At 42.5% G+C, this 17,739-nt stretch overlaps 1 protein-coding gene across 1 annotated transcript in view; it reads right to left on the bottom strand.

Moving 5' to 3' along the window:
- LOC306910644 (retinoic acid receptor beta-like) overlaps positions 1–17,739 on the bottom strand; it is a gene marked incomplete at both ends in the record, with an annotated part of 71,824 nt that overhangs the window by 18,017 nt on the left and 36,068 nt on the right. Inside the window, one exon of the mRNA XM_079485356.1 lies at positions 7,530–7,690. Coding sequence (XP_079341482.1) covers positions 7,530–7,690 — 161 coding nt within the window. The remainder of the gene's footprint in view (positions 1–7,529; positions 7,691–17,739) is intronic.

Genomic DNA, 17,739 nt, shown 5'->3' with positions numbered 1-17,739 from the left:
GGGATGCCTAAAGGGGTGGTGCAACGGTGTGTCATGCATTCTGACTTCTTTACAATGTTAAACGTGTTGTCTTCTCATGGTTAACATGGTCAACTTGTCAAAAAACTAGTTGGACGTATTACGTAGTATTTCTGTGCTCGATACACTCTCCAGTGTTCGTACAGGTTTCGGAAAGTATTTTCGAACCTGAAACATTGTTACATAACAACTTAGTGCCTTATTGGACAATTCTACTGGAAAAGCACGAGGCAAGCGCACGCATCAACCATGGAGAGCGGGAGAAGGAGCATCCACACAAGTCACTTTCACTTATGTGCAGGAGAGATGGAGAGAGCACTATGTTTGCAAAGTTCAGCTGTGTTGTTTGTTCGCTGCGTTTGGGTGATGAATGTTATATAAATGGTGGATATAACGCTGGATTTGGAGATCGTTTGAAACTTCTAGATGGAGCGCCGGCCCCAGTGCTAAAAGATTCTGGACATGAACCGCAGGCAGTAAGTGAAACTGATGTCTGTGTTTTTTTGGCAATATGTGCGCACATGCTTTAGTAACTGCCTCCCCCCACACGCGTTTCATGTTTTCGGAAGTAATCGTACAGCTGTATCTGTCTTTTATAAATGTGATCAAACTAAAGACTCCACAGATATTTGAAGGGTGTGATACTATTCTGTAAATACTCAAGATTAACATGAGATTTGCAGAAACTGTCTGAATTAGGGCCACTTTAAAAACTGAAGAGAGAATGAAGGTCAGACTATTTATAGAGGCTCCCTCTCTCTTGAACTGATAGTTCGGGTGCTGTGATGGCTGATTAGATTCAACTTTATTGTCATTACACATGTACAAGTACAGGGCAACGAAATGTAGTTTAGGTCTAACCAGAAGTGCAATAGCAGCAAGTGCGGGATATACAGTGTAAGTAGTTTACAGATGGGTATGTACAATGAATATTATATACAGGTCGCTATTACTATAAAAAGGAAATTAACAGATGGGTATATACAATGATAAGTTATAGCAGTTATAAAAGTAGTGCGATGGATACAGAGTAATGCAAATAAATGATGTACAAAAGCTATATAAATAACATTGCAGCGGAAGTTATTGCATATTTAGTTGAAGTACTGGAGTGCAATGATGTGTGTGTAAACAGAAGGGACTGCAATGAAAAGTCAGCAGAGCAAATGAGCATACCGGTAGTGGAAATGAACAGTCTGGTAGTGCAAATGAACATATATGTTATGTGTAGACAGTCCATTAGTGCAAATAACAAAACTTTGGCCAGGTGTGCAGTGAGGGGGAGAGGAGAGTGGAATGGTAAATGAGGCCAGTGGGATCAGCGAGGGTCAGAGTTCAAGAAGGAGACAGCTCCGGGAGAAAAGCTGTTCTTCAGTCTGCTGGCTGGTCCGGAGGTATTTGAAATGCCTGCCGGAGGGCATGAGAGAAAACAGTCTTTGGGCAGAGCAGAGAGAGATAATTAAGAATACTGCCAGCTCTACGCAGTAGGGATGAGCGAGTACAGCATTATCTGTATCTGTATCTGTTAACCATATGAATTATCTGTATCTGTACTCGGACTGGGCGGGGCCTAACCTGGAAGTGGGCGGGGTTTAACCCGGAAGTGGTCGGGTTGTCTTGAAAGGGGCGGGGCTTTAACCAGTATGTTATTTTTAATCATGCAATTGCTATGGGTTGATCAGAAATTGTTATATTTATTGCTGATTAGAAAACTATTTACATGACAGCATCAGCATTGAGCTTCAGATCAATGGTTTTGATCACGATAACAAACGAACTATAATAAGTACTGCAAAAAAACCCAAAATAAAAACAAACCTGAAGCTGTAGAAACCCTAAACGTTAACGGAAAAGACCCGCGAACCTGAGTGACTGAGGGAGAGACAGAGAGAGAAAGAGAGCTGTTCTCTTCTCAGCGTTCTGTGTGTGAGTGAGTGAGCAGAGCGGGACACAGCAAATCTGTATGTGTAAGGGAGGGGCGCGGTGACTAGCCTATCACAGAACGCAGACACAGTCAGCTACCTAATGAGGATTTTTATTCCATCCGAGCACAGATATTGACTCGTATTACTCGTATAATACTTGTACTCGGCAAATATGCTTTATCCGTACCGGATACTCGTTTCAGCAGAGTATCCGGCTCAACTCTACTACGCAGAGAGCATTTCCTCTGGATGTCCTCAATGGCTGGAAGTTGAGTCCCTGTGATGCGCTGGGCTGTTTTCACCACCCGCTGCAGTGCCTTGTGCTCTGCAACAGAGTAGCTCCCATACCATACTGTGAAACAGTTGGTCAGGATGATTCCTATTGCGCAGCGATAGAAGCTCACCAGAATAGCCGGTGACATCTGGTTCTTTTTTAATGTCCTCAGGAAGGCTGGTGAGCCTCTTGACCAGGCTGGAGGTGTTAGTTGACCAGGACCGGTCTGCCGAGATGTGGATCAACAGCCATCCCATTGATGTGGATGGGGTCATGTGTGCCTCTTGACTCTTTCCCAAAGTCCACAATGAGCTCCTTTGTTTTGGTGGTGTTAAGGAGCAAGTTATTGTCAGTGCACCAAGTGGCCAGGTGCTGGATCTCCTCCCTGTAGGAAGTCTCATTTTCGTTGCTGATGAGAGGGATAACTGTAGTATCATCGGCAAACTTGATGATGGAGTTAGATCCGTTCACAGGCCTGCAGTCGGAGGTGAAGAGGGAGTAGAGGAAGGGGCTTAGCACACAGCCCTGTGGTACACCAGTGGTGAGTGTGATGGTGGTGGAGCAGATGGAGCCTGATCGAACATGCTGGGGTCTGTTGTTCAGAAAGTTGAGCTATTAGCTTGGAATCGATGACAGTGTTGAATGCTAAGCTGAAGTCAACAAACAGCATTCGTGCATAAGTGTTCTTATTGTCCAAGTGTGTGAGTAGAGAGTGCAGTGCCATGGAAACTGCATCCTCTGTGCTCCTATTGCGAGAGTCCTTCAGGTTGGCTAGGACCAGCCCCTCAAAGTATTTCATATTAATGGGTGTGAGTGCTACATGGCGATAGTCGTTTAGGCACATTGGACAGGAGTATTTGGCACTGGTACAATAGAGGTAGTTTTAAAGCATGTTGGCACAGTTGCTTGGGCAAGAGACAGGTTGAAAATGCCTGTAAAAACCCCAGCGAGCTGCTCTGCACAAGCCCTGAGTACACGTCCAGGGATATTGTCTGGTCCAGCAGCTTTGTGCGAACAGATCCGGCTCAGTGCATTGATAACATCTATCGAGGAGAGTGCGATTGGTGGGTGGTCAGCTGAGGATTTCTCTATTATCTTTCTCAAAGCAAGAATAAAAGTCATTAAGCTCGTTCTTGAAAGGGACATCAGCTGCTGGAGTGGGGTGGCTGGGTTTGTAGTCACTGATGGCCTGTATGCCCTGCTAGATGCGTCGAGTGTCTGAGTTGGAAAAGTGCTCCTCTATCTTTAGCTTGTAGTAGTGCTTGGCCTCTTTGATGCTCTTCTTCAGGTTAGCTCTGGATGGGCTGTAGGCTTGTACATCACCTGATCTGAAGGCAGTATTGCGTGCTTTCCAGTCCGTCTGTAGTAACCTTTCCTGGAGAGTTAAGTCTGCCCCCGCAGGCCACGCTTTGATGGTCCTTACTGACGGTATAACACGATTGATGAGGGGTGACATGACTGTCCCAGGTGTGTGTGTGTGTGTGTGTGTGTGTGGGGGGGTTTACAGCGTAAGCTCCCACCATGTTTGTGTAAACATGGTCCAAAGTTTTGTTTCCTCTGGTGTTACAGGAAACATCCTGGTGAAGTTTTGGGAGCACTGTCTTTAAGTGAAAGTTATTAAAATCCCCAGCAATAATAAACTCAGCTTCCAGGTAAGCAGTCTATTGTTTACTGATGGCCGCATGAAGTTTGTTCATAGCAAGCTTGGCATCAGCATCCGGGGGAATGTAAGTTGCAGTTATAGTAGTGGAAGTGACACATTTATCCATGAGATACTCTAGGTTAGCTGAGCAGTGTCTCCCAACAATAACATAATTCGTGCACCAAGCTTTGTTCATGCACAATCCTCCACATCTGGTCTTACCGGAGCCATCTGCCGTTCTATCTGCCTGGAGCCAGTGGTGTCCTGCTAGCTCAATAGCATTGTCAGATATGCAGCTGTGTAGCCATGTTTCTGTGAAGATCATAATATTACTGTTCAAAAGTCTCTTGCTGTGAGTGACGCAGTCCATGCCCAGGGCTGACAAAGGACGTGGCGACTCTACAAAAATATTAATGATAATCTTAAATCTAATAATTGTTTTATTTTGCCTTGTTGTGCAGCACTGTCGAGCTTGTCCAGAGGCTGCAGCTTTTGCCAGAGGGGAACTGGAATCCCCTGGTTAGGCCTGGGTTCCCTCTGAGATTTTTTTCTAATCCAATGGAGTTTTGGGTTCCTCGCCACCACTTGCATACTGTTTTGCACAGTTTACCTGGCCGGGGGGGGGGGCTGCTAGAATTATAAAGTTTTATTTAATTAACACTGCACATAGGAATTTAACCTTACATAACCTTATATGTTTTGCCTATAGTCAATGTTTTCTTGTTCAACTGCTCTGTAACAACGAAAATTGTAAAAAGCGCTATATAAATAAGCTGACTTGACTGAAGCGGGCACTGCTAAGGATTCTGGAGGATTCAGTGAGATGATGGAAGCATGGGGCCCCTGAGGGGGCGGTTGCTGTGACAATACTGTCTTCTAGATGAGTTGTGTTTGCTGCTGCAGAACGTGTAAGGATGCACAGGCCTCTGTGGGGGTGGTCGCTGCTCCGATACTGGCCTCTAAGCAAGTGATGTCTGCTGCTTCAGGACGTAGCACGGGCCCCTGTGGGGGTGGGGTTGCTGCTTTGATGCTGGCCACTGAGTGATGACTACTGCTGGAGGCACGGGCCCCTGTGGGGGTGGGGTTGCTGCTGTGATGCTGGCCACTGAGTGATGACTACTGCTGGAGGGTTTGGTAAGGCTGGATGGGTGAATGGAGGTTGAATATGTATATGAAATTGTCTCTTTTGAGTTGATCTGTCTTACTATGATTAATCTGAAGGCCAGAGTGAACTAGCATCGAGCCTGTGGGCGGTGTGCGTGGAGTGGTAGCCACTCCGAAGTGTACATTTACATTTAGGCATTTGGCAGACGCTTTTATCCAAAGCGACTTACATTGCATTATCCTATACATTTTACATAGGTAATTCCCTGGGTTCAAACCCACAACCTTGCGTTGTTGAAGCAATGCTCTTACCACTGAGCTACAGGAAAGGGTAAGGGTAGAAATGCATCAGGTCAATATGTCCAAAGTTATAGGTTGACTTGTGTCCGGGAGGGTGGGTTGAGTTTTTTGGATTCCTTTGAAGAGCATGGAGGCTTGAGAACTGGCTATAGTTGGGGAGGTTGAGTTGAAAATGAGATTGTGGAAAAATTGGATTCCGCTTAGGTACCTTTTTAATTGAGCTGGCTTGAAGGTTTTTGATGATTATTAAGGAAGGATATGAATGAAGTGATGATAAGCAGAGAGAACTCGGAAAAGGGCATGTTTTATGCCCAGCGGAATGACTTAAAACTCCTCCATGTGGTTAGTTTAGACTGAAGAGTCCTGGAGTAGATGGCTTGGATAATAGAATGAGGGAGAAGAGTTCTTAGTGGGTGATTTAGAAGAATATCATTTCCGAATAAAGAGGTACTGGTGCCAGCAGTCTGAATTTCTTGAAGGCAAACGGTAAATAGCATTGCGTATTTGGTTTAAAGAGCTGGGAAGATGTTAAGCAGTAATAATGAATTGATCACAAGCTGACATCCAGGTGAGGCGTCTAAGGAATGGCATCAGTGCGGGAGAATGGGAACGGCCTTTATTGATGCAGTGCACTGTCGCTTCGTTGTCGCAATGGATGGTAATGCTGGAAGCGGACCACTCATTCCCCCACAAAAAGCTGCGACTACCAGATGGTATAGCTCGAATAAGGCTGAGGATGTGAGTGACTGCAATAATTCTAGAAACTGGAGGGCCACGTGGAGACAAACCAGCATACTTGATAATATCCTCCAAAAATCCTCCAAGCATTAGTAATCAATCGGATGTCGGTCGACGAGGGAGGGCATGCTATTGTAAAAGAAAGACAAACCGTTCCATTGATTGAGGAATTTTATCCACAAACTTTTTCTGGTTAGGGTTATTAAGTCCTCTAAGGAGTGAGCTGAGGAAGCGAGGGTGAGGAGGTGCCAAACAAACGGGCGACCTTGGGGGATGATACGCATTGCGAAATAGAGGTGGCCGAGAACGGATAATAGGGTTTGCATTTGGCACAAAGGGGGTTGCATAGGAGAGTGGAAGCAATCAAAATTTATCTATCAAGGAGAGTTGGTGTTTGATCGGGCTGTTAATATGGGGAATTACGGACCTGCCTCTGCTTTCCTGTGGCCTTCAACGGAGTGGTGGGTTGTGCCTTCAGGGAATCCAACTGCAGGGAGGTGTACAAACCACACAGTTCAGCCTTGTTCATCCGTCGGAAAATTGGACGTCTGCATTGATTAGCACTTGATGTAATCCTAGGACAGACCACTTTTCGATAGGCGGAACGGAGGGGAGGATGGACGCGTAGGAGGACGCTGGAGACACTGATGGCTGCCTGGAAGGGACCACGGGCTTGTCTGAGGTATCCTGTCGGGCGCTGGTCGTCACTTGAGAACGCCGAAGGACCCTGATCTTCAGAGTTGATTCCAGAGTTTATATAGTTGTATGACTGACCTATACTGTCCGATCCTAGCAAAGCATACATCAATGGAAAGCTTATTTATTCAGCTTTCAGATGATGTATAAATCTCTAAAAAAGTACCCTTATGGCTGGTTTTGTAGTCCAGGGTCACATTTAAAGAAAAAAGGTTCTTCTATGGCATCGTGAAGCACCTTAATTTGAACAATAATCAACTGTATTATTAACTTCTGTTAACAAACATTCAAAACATTGCTGTAAAACTGCAAAGTGCTGCAAAACCTGCACAAGAAACAACTGCAGAAGTGAATATCTCTGATCGTGAGAATCTGTCACAATATTATTATATGATAAATAAAACAGTGATAACACATCACGTCAGCAGATATTCAGCTGAACAAACAGCATCAGACATCCACACACAGTGTTAACAGCACTCCGCTCAACACCTGACAGTGTGAGATCAAACTCTACACATCCGCTCACACATTTACCCTGAAGCTCCATACCAAACTATATTTCATCATCCTCATTACATCATTAATCTAGAATGCAGCACTGAAGGTTCATCAGCATTATTGTGTATTACATCATCATGACAGACATTCCCATCAGCATTCACTGTCAGTTCATGTATTGATGCAGTGATCTGTGTGTGATGCCATGCACTTAACAAGTTTTCATGAATGTTCTTTTAAAAAAGGTCAATCTAAACCCAAGAAAGCAGTGATAGAATCCATTTAATCTAGATAAAGATTAAATTATGCTAATGTCTGATGTGTGACTTACGGTGGTGTATTTTCCCAGTTGACAGAGTGAAGGAAACGTCTCCTGATGAGCTTTCTGTATCTTCTCAATGATCATCTCCAGCTCTGCTGTCAGTTCATAACTCTCACACAAGTCATGTTTAGGAATCTCCTTCTTTTTCTTATTTCGGTCATTCCGGACCGCTAGAAGAACAAACACAAGTCACTCATGTCATCATTATGCACATCATTAAGAGTCCAGAGAGAGTCTGGTAGCTGGAAACATCTCACAGGTAATCATTAAAATATTACATGTTTTAGTAAAAACACAGTGTATAAAGGAACATACTCCAGACGCTAGTGTTGTACAGGTAGTACTCGAGATGGGTCTCAAGACCATTTTGTGATGGTCTCGGTATTGTCTCTGTCTGGACTGTCTTTGGTCTCGGTCTTGGTCTCAGGATTTAATTTCAAGACCACTCAAGATCACAACTGTGGGAATGACATTAAATTGCTGGTGCACTGGTCTGATTTATGTGTTAACAGCATTCATGTGATTGGATGTTAAACTTCTGGCTTTAAAAGCATTCAGCACTTGTTTCTTTTGTTACTCTTACTGCTGATATGAGAAGAATGAGGATCTGTCAACATAATGAATACACACAAGGCCCACAATGTCTGAGATTTGATTGAAAAAAAGGTTCTTGTATAAGATGTTGTTTTTGATTTTATTACATCCGATGTGATATGATTTTTATAATGATTCAATAAACCTAATAGTTTCACTATGCATAACCTCATCTGCATATCATGAACATATGACGGTACGAGACATGTTGAAAATAAGAGCCAATGCACCACCGTTCTAAGAACGTTCTTTTCAGGTAGAAATAACCAGAAATTAACGTTTGACACCCAAGAAACCAAAACTGTTCAGAACTTCCGATCCATCCGTGTGCCAAATATGATCCCTTTGATCTGCCATAGTCTGATAATAATTATACAAAAATGTTGTCACAATGATGCTAATCTAATGAAAATTACTAAAATGTTTCATAAGGCATAAAAAGCCAGTAGTTGGGAATGTCGCTTGGTAAAAAACACTACACACCTCACGCATGTCTGTGATTTGACCGTTATTCAATAAGGGTCATTAAGAGTATTACTTTCAAAACTTACACTAAAACCTGTATGTTGTTGTTGTTTCAATCAATGGCCATTTAAAGGTTTTATATGAAAACATTGTTACGTAAACACATTCTTATGACACTGGTGGCATTTGACTTTTAAAAAAATATATATATTTTTAAATGACAGCCCGACACCGTGGAATAATGAACATACTCAGGCTCTAAAGAAGGCGGCACGAAAAATTAAGAAAACCAGCACAACCCCAGTTTGTATTTAACACAGTGGCTAAATTAACCAAAAATAAATTATCAGCGACTTCTGATTCAGTATACCAGCATAGCAGTGATGAATTTATGAACTTCTTCACAAAAAAAATACAAGATATTAGAGAAAGAAATTATAACTATGCAACCAGAAGTGAAACCCGCTGAACAAACAACTAACTTCAGCGCCCCTAAGGCTTCTTTTCTACCATAGATCATTAGATCATCTAAATCAACTGCTTGCATGTTAGACCCTATACCTACAAATCTACTGAAAGAGATGCTCCCAGAAATTATAGATCCTCTACTTAGCATTATTAACTCATCTCTGACATTAGGACATATGCCTAAAGCATATAAGGTGGCTGTTATAAGGCCCCTTGTCAAAAAAAACCATCTCGACCCTGGAGAACTAGTTAACTACAAACCTATCTCAAATCTACCTTTCTTTTCTAAAGTTCTGGAAAAAGTAGTCTCAACTCAATATGTTCCTTCCTCCAAAGGAATGAGATTAATGAAGATTTGCAGTCTGGATTTAGAGCACATCACAGTACAGAGACTGCTCTGATTAGAGTTACAAATGATCTGCTTATGGCGTCTGACCGAGGTTGTATCTCCTTTTTGGTGCTGCTAGATCTTAGTGCTGCATTTGATACCATTGACCACAGCACGCTCGAAAATGATGTCGGTATTATGGAAATAGCTTTGAAATGGATTAGATCTTATTTATGTGACCGTTTTCAATATGTAGCAATAAACAATGAGGTATCACAAATCCAGTACGGTGTACCACAGGGCTCAGTCTTAGAGCCTATGCTCTTCGCATTATACATGCTACCTCTAGGAGATATAATAAAGCTTAAACTGTTATATTGATGATACGCAACTTTATGTTTCCTCGAAGCCTCATGAAATACAGCAATTCCATCGAATAGTGGAATGCATAGTCGATATAAAAAAGTGGATGAGAAGCCATTTGTTATTACTGAACTCGGAAAAAACTGAAGTGCTACTTATCGGACCGAAAACCGCCCTACGTAACAACCAAGAATACTGCTTAACTATTGATGGATGTTCCATAAAACCCTCATCTTCAGCAAAGAATCTTGGTGTTTTATTTGATAGTAGTATACTTCGATAGTTGCGTTTTTCCATCTTAAAAATATATCTAAACTACGTCATATGCTTTCACCATCATGCTAATTCATGCCTTTATGACATCAAGACTAGATTACTGTAATGCACTATTAGGTGGTTGCCCTGCAGGCCTATTACAAAAACTCCAACTGGTCCAAAATGCGGCAGCTCGAGTTCTTACGCGTACAAAAAAGTATGAGCATATTAGCCTGGTTCTGTCAACCTTGCACTGGTTACCTATAAAGCATCGCATTAACGTTAAAATCTTGCTTATTACCTATAAAGCCTTGCATGGTTTAGTTCCTCACTACTTGAGAGAACTTCTCACGTATTACGGTCCATCACGTGCACTACGCTCTCAGGCGTCCGGTCAGTTGGTAATACCTAGAATTTCAAAATCAAGTGCAGGCGGCAGATCCTTTTCCTATCTAGCGCCTAAACTTTGGAACAGTCTTCCCTGCACTGTCCGGGAGGCGGACACACTCTGTCAGTTTAAATCTAGACTAAAGACGCATCTTTTTAATCTTGCATACACTACACTATCATAATATATATATTCCAAAGATTTAGGCTGCACTAGTTAGATCAACCGGAACCAGGGACACTTCCAATAACAACTGATGCATTTGTTGCATCAAATAGTGCAGAACAGTACTCTACTCTCAGCCAGTCTTGTCTCATTGTTCCATGGTTACTAGAGCGGGCAGGATGCAGTCCAAGGTGACCAGAGCGGGCAGGGCGCAATCCATTCCCAGACCTGACAAATGCTGAGATGATAAAGCTGGACAAAGGACGTGTCGATTTAACAAAACTTCAGCCGCTATTAGATTATAAATGATAATCTTAAATCAAACTTTTTTTTATTTTGCCTTGTTGTGCAAGCACTGTTCGAGCTTGTGCAGAGGCTGCAGTTTTTGCCAGAGGGGAACTGGAATCCCCTGGTCAGGCCTGGTTTCTCTCCTCGTTGTGTCGAACTGACAGATGGGGTTTGATTTGAGAACCTATCATCTTCTGACTATTTTGAAAAGGCCTATGAAATTGGCGAATGAAATTTGCATGCCGGACTCCGCCCCCAGATATCCGGGTATTAAAGGGAGACGGCATGCTGCATTCATTCACCTTTTGTGCTGAGGAGCCTGAGAGCATCTCTTGACTGCTGCAGCGGGCGGAAAGTGTTGTGGCATGAGGGACACAACGTCTCGTTCCCTCCATCAGGGAACAGAGGTTACATACCTAACCGAGATGTTCCCTTTCTGTCGGTCTCTCGATGTTGTGTCGAACCGACAGATGGGGTTCCTATGGAAAACGCCACAGCACTATGCCGCGTCACAATCTCTAGCGAAGCGACTGTGACTGGCCTAGGTGTGTCAGACGCGAGCGCTAGCGTGAAATTGTTACCATCCAGTGGGTTTGGCAGGGCGTCCCAGAGATTTGGCAAAGATGAGAGGCACCTGCCCTCAGCCACCACAGACAAAGGCCTTGTATCTCTAATGGCGAGAAGCCGTCCAGTACCGCAGGGCCACTGGGGAAGCGCTGTTCCCTGAAGGGGGATATGCGCTACGGAGACCACTTCCCACAACAGGGAGGAATATAGTGGAGACACCAACATGGTCTCGCCCGCAGGGTTGGCGGCGGCCCGAGAGCGCACGGCCGACATTTAGATGTCCGTTTCATCCCGAGCTCAACCTCCCGGGGGAGGGGGGTCCAAAGAATCATCCGGGTCGGAAGCCAGTACGTCACCCTCCGATGCTGCAAGGGACATCTCATTTTCGTCATGCATCGTGTCCGAGTACGTGGGCAAGGAGCAAGATGGCGAGGTGCCGTCTTTTAGGGAGTGGCCAGACGACCGAGACGGGGCATGAACGGTCCGCGAGCCGGTGGCTGACAGATTAACGCTCAAGGTAATCCCCATGTCACCCATGCTGCTCGCCGTCGCTGACGGCGTGGCCGGAGCCACAGCGGTCACAGGACGGGAAGCAAGTGAGGTGGTGGCAGGCTCTTAAAAGTACACGGCCACCCGTGACTGCAACGTCTAAATAGCCATCCGCTCACAGTGCGGGCAGGACTTATCCACAATGGCTGCCTCAGCGTGTTGGACCCCCAAGCACGCGAGGCAGACATCGTGTCCCTCCCCCTCCTCAATGAGTGTGTTGCACCTGTGAGAAGAGCAAGACATGCTGCGCTGTAGAAATTTGCTCTTTTAGAGAGAAAAACACCTCCGGAACCGCTGAGACGCCCGGGGGAAGTCACTGATGAGGGACAGTCCGCTGCACCACATCGAGAAATCAGCTCTTTTAGAAGAATTGTCATCATATGCGAAGGCTCCGAAGAACAAAAGGTGAATGAATGCAGCACGCCGTCTCCCTTTTATACCCGGATATCCGGGGGCAGAGTCCGGCATGCAAATTTCATTCGCCAATTTCATTGGCCTTTTCTAAATAGTCAGAAGATGATAGGTCCTCAAGTCAAACCCCATCTGTCGGTTCGACACAATGTCGAGAGACTGACAGAAAGGGAAAGGCTGTTTTTGTGACATTTGAGATGTGATTTCGAAATGACAGGTTGCTGTCTAATATAACGCCTAAATCTTTTACTGTATTTGTTGGAGTAACAGTACATCCTTCAACTTATATATATTCTAAATATTCGGTTTGCGTGTCTTTGGTCCGATAAGTAGAATTTCTGTTTTATTAGAATTTAAAAGAAGGAAATTTCAGGTCATCCAATGTTTTATATCTTCAATGCACTCTGCCAATTTGGATAGCTGGGAGCAATTTGGATACATCTGGTCTTGATGAGATATATAGCTGAGTATCATCTGCATAGCAATGGAAGCTAATTCCATGTTTTTTTATAATGTTTCCGAGGGGCAGCATGTATATGGAGAACAGCAGGGGTCCTAGAACCGATCCCTGAGGTAATCCATAATTTACTTGCATTAGATTTGATGATTTCCCATTTAAATGGACAAATTGATGTCTGTCTGATAAGTAAGATCTAAACCATTGTAGTGCCTGTCCCTCAATACCGGTATAATTGTGTAAGCGATCTAGAAGTATGTTATGGTCTACGGTATCGAACGCAGCACTAAGGTCAAGCAGGACCAAGAGTGAGATGTTACCTTTATCTGATGCTATAAGCAGGTCGTTTGTAATTTTAACGAGCGCAGTTTCAGTGCTATGATGCTGAAATTTTTCGTGTATGTTATTATTTTGTAAGAAAATGCACAACTGAGTGCACACTACTTTTTCTAGAATTTTAGACAGGTATGGGAGATTTGAAATCGGTCTATAATTTCCTAGTTCATTTGGATCTAAATTTGGTTTCTTGATTAGAGGCTTAATGACAGCCATCTTAAAGGGTCGTGGGGCATGGCCTAGATTAATTATAAAGAATTTGTATAAATATTTAGTATAAAGATTTTGTTTATCATATATGATAAAAGGGGGGAATGTAATGGATATTTAGTAATTAGTCTTGCTTCATGATATGTCTATGTTCCATGTTTTCGGAATGTTATCATGTTTTTCTCAATACGCTTCATACCACTCTGCCTTTGCCCTCGAGCAGAGGCCAAGATGTTCTGTTTGGAATAACGGACATCACTTCTCGTAAACCAGCTCAGGATTCTTGCTGGGGGGCAAAGGGAGGGGGTGTCGTGTTTTAATCATATATATGTGCAGGAGGAAAGAGGGCCTTTTCTCTGCACCATGCTCATTGCTTGTGATGCAGATTAAACGACAATAAAATACTTTGCAAAGTACTTCCATTTTTCTCTGTGTATTGCGTTTGTCAAAGTTGACTCAACCTAGATTAAGGAACAAGAAAATTCCACAACACACTCTCTTTCCACGCCATTTTAAAGACCTCTAATTGTGATTTTATCCATTTACGCTCTAGTTTACGTGTGCGAGGGGTGCTATTGTACCATGGTGCAATATTTTTCTCATTAATCTTTTTTGACTACATAGGTGCGACAGGTTCTAATATATGAGAGAAAATAGTGCCCCCTTTTGCTGGTCATGTCATCGAGCGATATTTTGACTTGCATAACCTTATATGTTTTGCCTATAGTCAATGTTTTCTTGTACAGCTCCTTTGTAACAATGAAAATTGTAAAAAGCGCTATATAAATAAAGCTGACTTGACAGTTTGGTGGAGAAAGATCAATGGCATGGACCAAGTTTCCAGCGTCAATAAAGAGATCAACAGACTAAAGGAGTTTTGGTTGAATTGTTTAAATTTTTTATTAGTATTTGGCTAAGAGATGCAATTTTTCTGTCACTTCTGTATATAGCTTGTTTCATATGGCTGGTTTCTGTAATCTGCAGACGTGTGTCAAGGTGAATGAATCACACGCTGTAGCTGGCATTATTCACACAGGCCAGGCTGATGAACATCATTAAAGAGAGAACACCTGGTGTTGTGGAGGGACCGTCCTGTTTCATTAAAGTCTTGGAGGAGTTCATTGTTAAAGCATCTCTCTGCAGGAGACCGGTCTCAGATAATACACCCCAAACCAGAGACCTCCACAAACCATCCTGATGAAACAAACTCGGCCCTCTGCTGATGTTATTACACCCCGCCCTCCCCTCCCCGCACTGGAGACAGATCATGATTCTCTATCCTAGTTAAACCTACTATATAACCACATAAGAACACAAGTAAGAGATTCCTTTATAAAACACTCACATGATTACAATCAATTCCTCAAGTAAGTATAATGTTTTTGTAAAAGTCAGGAGAGAGTTGAAATGAATGTTTCATAGTTCTTTCAACATACAGCAGGTCTTAACCACACCGACGCGGCTTAAGACTAAAAGATGAATATTCTCTTCAGACCTCCAGCTGTGTAAAGTTCGAAACCCATTCAACCCCTGTGAGTTAACGACAGTGTTTTATTTAAAGGCGGGGTATCATGCTATGTCATGCATTCTGACTTCTTTACACTGTTAAACGTGCTGGCATCTAATGCTTAACATGGTCAACTTGTAAAAAAAAAACAAGTTGGACGTATGATGTAGTATTTCTGTGCTCGATACACTCTCCCAGGGTTCGTACAAGATTATGGATTCCTGTTTCATAACAAGGGTTCTTAGTCGCTTATTGGACAATTCTCCTGGTACAGCACGTCCACGAGTCAAGTGAAGCGTGAGAAAGAGCAGCACGCCCATCAATGCCGCTTCACTCGGCTGATGGAAGTGTTTGTTGGCTCGCTGCATTTCAGTGATGTTATATAAACGCTGGATATAACGCTGGATTTGGAGATGGTTTTACGCTAAAAGATGCCGGACATCAACCCCATTCCTGATTTGTCATGGAATATTGCAGTGTTTATTATAAATAAGATATAATCAGTGTGGGTTATTTTCTTGATTTACCCTCTAGGGCTTTCCACTTCAGAAATGTGTCTTTTGTGTTTGAAGAAATAAAGTAATATACATGTCGGTGAGTAAATTATGAGAGACTTTTTGTATATTTAGGTGAATTTATGACATTTCATGCAGAGTGTAATTCTGCTGTTTGAGAATGTGAGCAGTATGCCAAGTTGTAAAGCCGAAAGTGAACGACAAAAGGAGTTGACTCTAGACAGCAGATGACTCGTTTGCACGATTCAAATTTCAGTTCCGGCCTATGTTCCATTTATGACGGCGTACGCAGTAGACCAATGACAGCAGACTAGACCATCTGATCAATCAGATCAGAGTAGGCTGAGAGAAAGGAGGGGATTAGACAGATAAATCATTTGAGGTGTGGTGAGGCAGGACTGTTGACGAGAGAGGACCGGGCCCGGACATATGTTAAGTTTGTGTTTATGTCTTATGGCTTTATGTCTTTACTTCCGTGTTTATTGTTTGTTTATTTAAAGTTTTATTGTTTAAATGTCCGCCGGTTCCCGGCTCCTTCCTTATAATAGCTGAATATTATAAGAAAATGAAAGTGTTTATATCTTGTATGTACGTAAACTTGTTGTTGGACACTCCATAAACCAAAGTAGGACCTTAAAAATCTGAAAATATTTCTCCTTTAAGACAGCAACAAAGGTTTGAATGAGTCATGAGTTGTTACTGTATACATGTAATCATTCATCTATACAAGAAAGACTTCACACGACACAATGATACAGCATTACAGCACTGCACAAATCACACATCACTGCACACATACAGTCAACTAAAGGACAGATAAAAACCATATCGCTCTTTTGTTGTGTTGTGTTGAAGAAGTACATCTTCTCCTATGTTCAATGGAGTGTGAAGTCAACCTGATACAATCAAACAATAGCAATAATGCGTGAAATACAAAGGCTTCAGATGACTGTGAACGGCTGTGTACTGAAGTTAAAGCAATGATGTGTTACACACACACACACACACACACACACACACAACAAAGCTTCATTTCTAGAGCTATTCCTGAGAAATCATGGTGAGATACAGCGTTTTTGCTCATGCTTTACATTTACGCTGATGATGTTCATGTAGAATCAGGGAAAGCCATCCAGCTTTACAGGTGTTTCTTTGTTTTTTTAGACGTATTAACTTTATATTTCAGATTTTCTAAATTACCGTTGCAGATTAAAAACCCGGCTTTGACTATTCCAATAAGGTGGATGATTTACATACATAGGAACAAACACTAATGAGGCATCTATGTGTATCTTTGACCTTTTTCCACAGATTTGTTTCATAAGGATACAAAGATACACAACTCGCATTTAAAATATCATCTTGTGTATTAACCCCAATGGACGGCTTTATTGTTTAACATTTAATTTTTACAGCTCTATGGACCTCCGGTACAAAGATATGGAAGATCATGACATATACCATTCTAAACTACGCTGTATGTAAATCATGTACTCAAAACGTCTTGGTTACGCCATCAAGTCAAGTCAAGTCAAGTCAGCTTTATTTATATAGCGCTTTTTACAATTTTCATTGTTACAAAGCAGCTGTACAAGAAAAAATTACTAAGTAAAACATAAAAGGTTGACAGAACCGGGCTAATATGCTCATACTTTTTGGTACGTGTAAGAACTCGAGCTGCCGCATTTTGGACCAGTTGGAGTTTTTGTAATAGGCCTGCAGGGCAACCACCTAATAGTGCATTACAGTAATCTAGTCTTGATGTCATAAAGGCATGTATAAGCTTCTCCGCATCTGATGATTATATCATATGACGTAATTTAGATATATTTTTAAGATGGAAAAACGCAATCTTACAGGTGTTGGCGACCTGGTTCTCAAATGACAGAGTACTATCGAATATAAAGCCAAGATTCTTAGCTGAAGATGAGGGTTTTATGGAACATCCATCAATAGTTAAGCAGTATTCTTGGTTGTTACGTAGGGCGGTTTTCGGTCCGATAAGTAACACCTCAGTTTTGTCCGAGTTCAGTAATAAAAAAATTGCTACTCATCCACTTTTTTATATCGACTATGCATTCCACTATTCGATGGAATCGCTGTGTTTCGTGAGGCTTCGAGGAAATATAAAGTTGCGTATCATCAGCATAGCAGTGAAAGCTTATTCCGTGTCGCTTTATTATATCTCCTAGGGGTAACATGTATAATGCGAAGAGCATAGGCCCTAGTACTGAGCCCTGTGGTACACCGTACTGGACTTGCGATTTGCGTGATACCTCATTGTTTATTTTTACATATTGGAAACGGTCGCATAAGATCTAAGCCATTTCAAAGCTATTTCCTTAATACCGAC

The sequence above is a fragment of the Barbatula barbatula genome (genome assembly GCF_947034865.1).
Source record: "Barbatula barbatula genome assembly, chromosome: 21".
Classification (NCBI taxonomy): Eukaryota; Metazoa; Chordata; class Actinopteri; order Cypriniformes; family Nemacheilidae; genus Barbatula; species Barbatula barbatula.
Note: the sequence above shows the minus strand (reverse complement) of the source record. Positions and strands in the feature narration are given on the sequence as shown.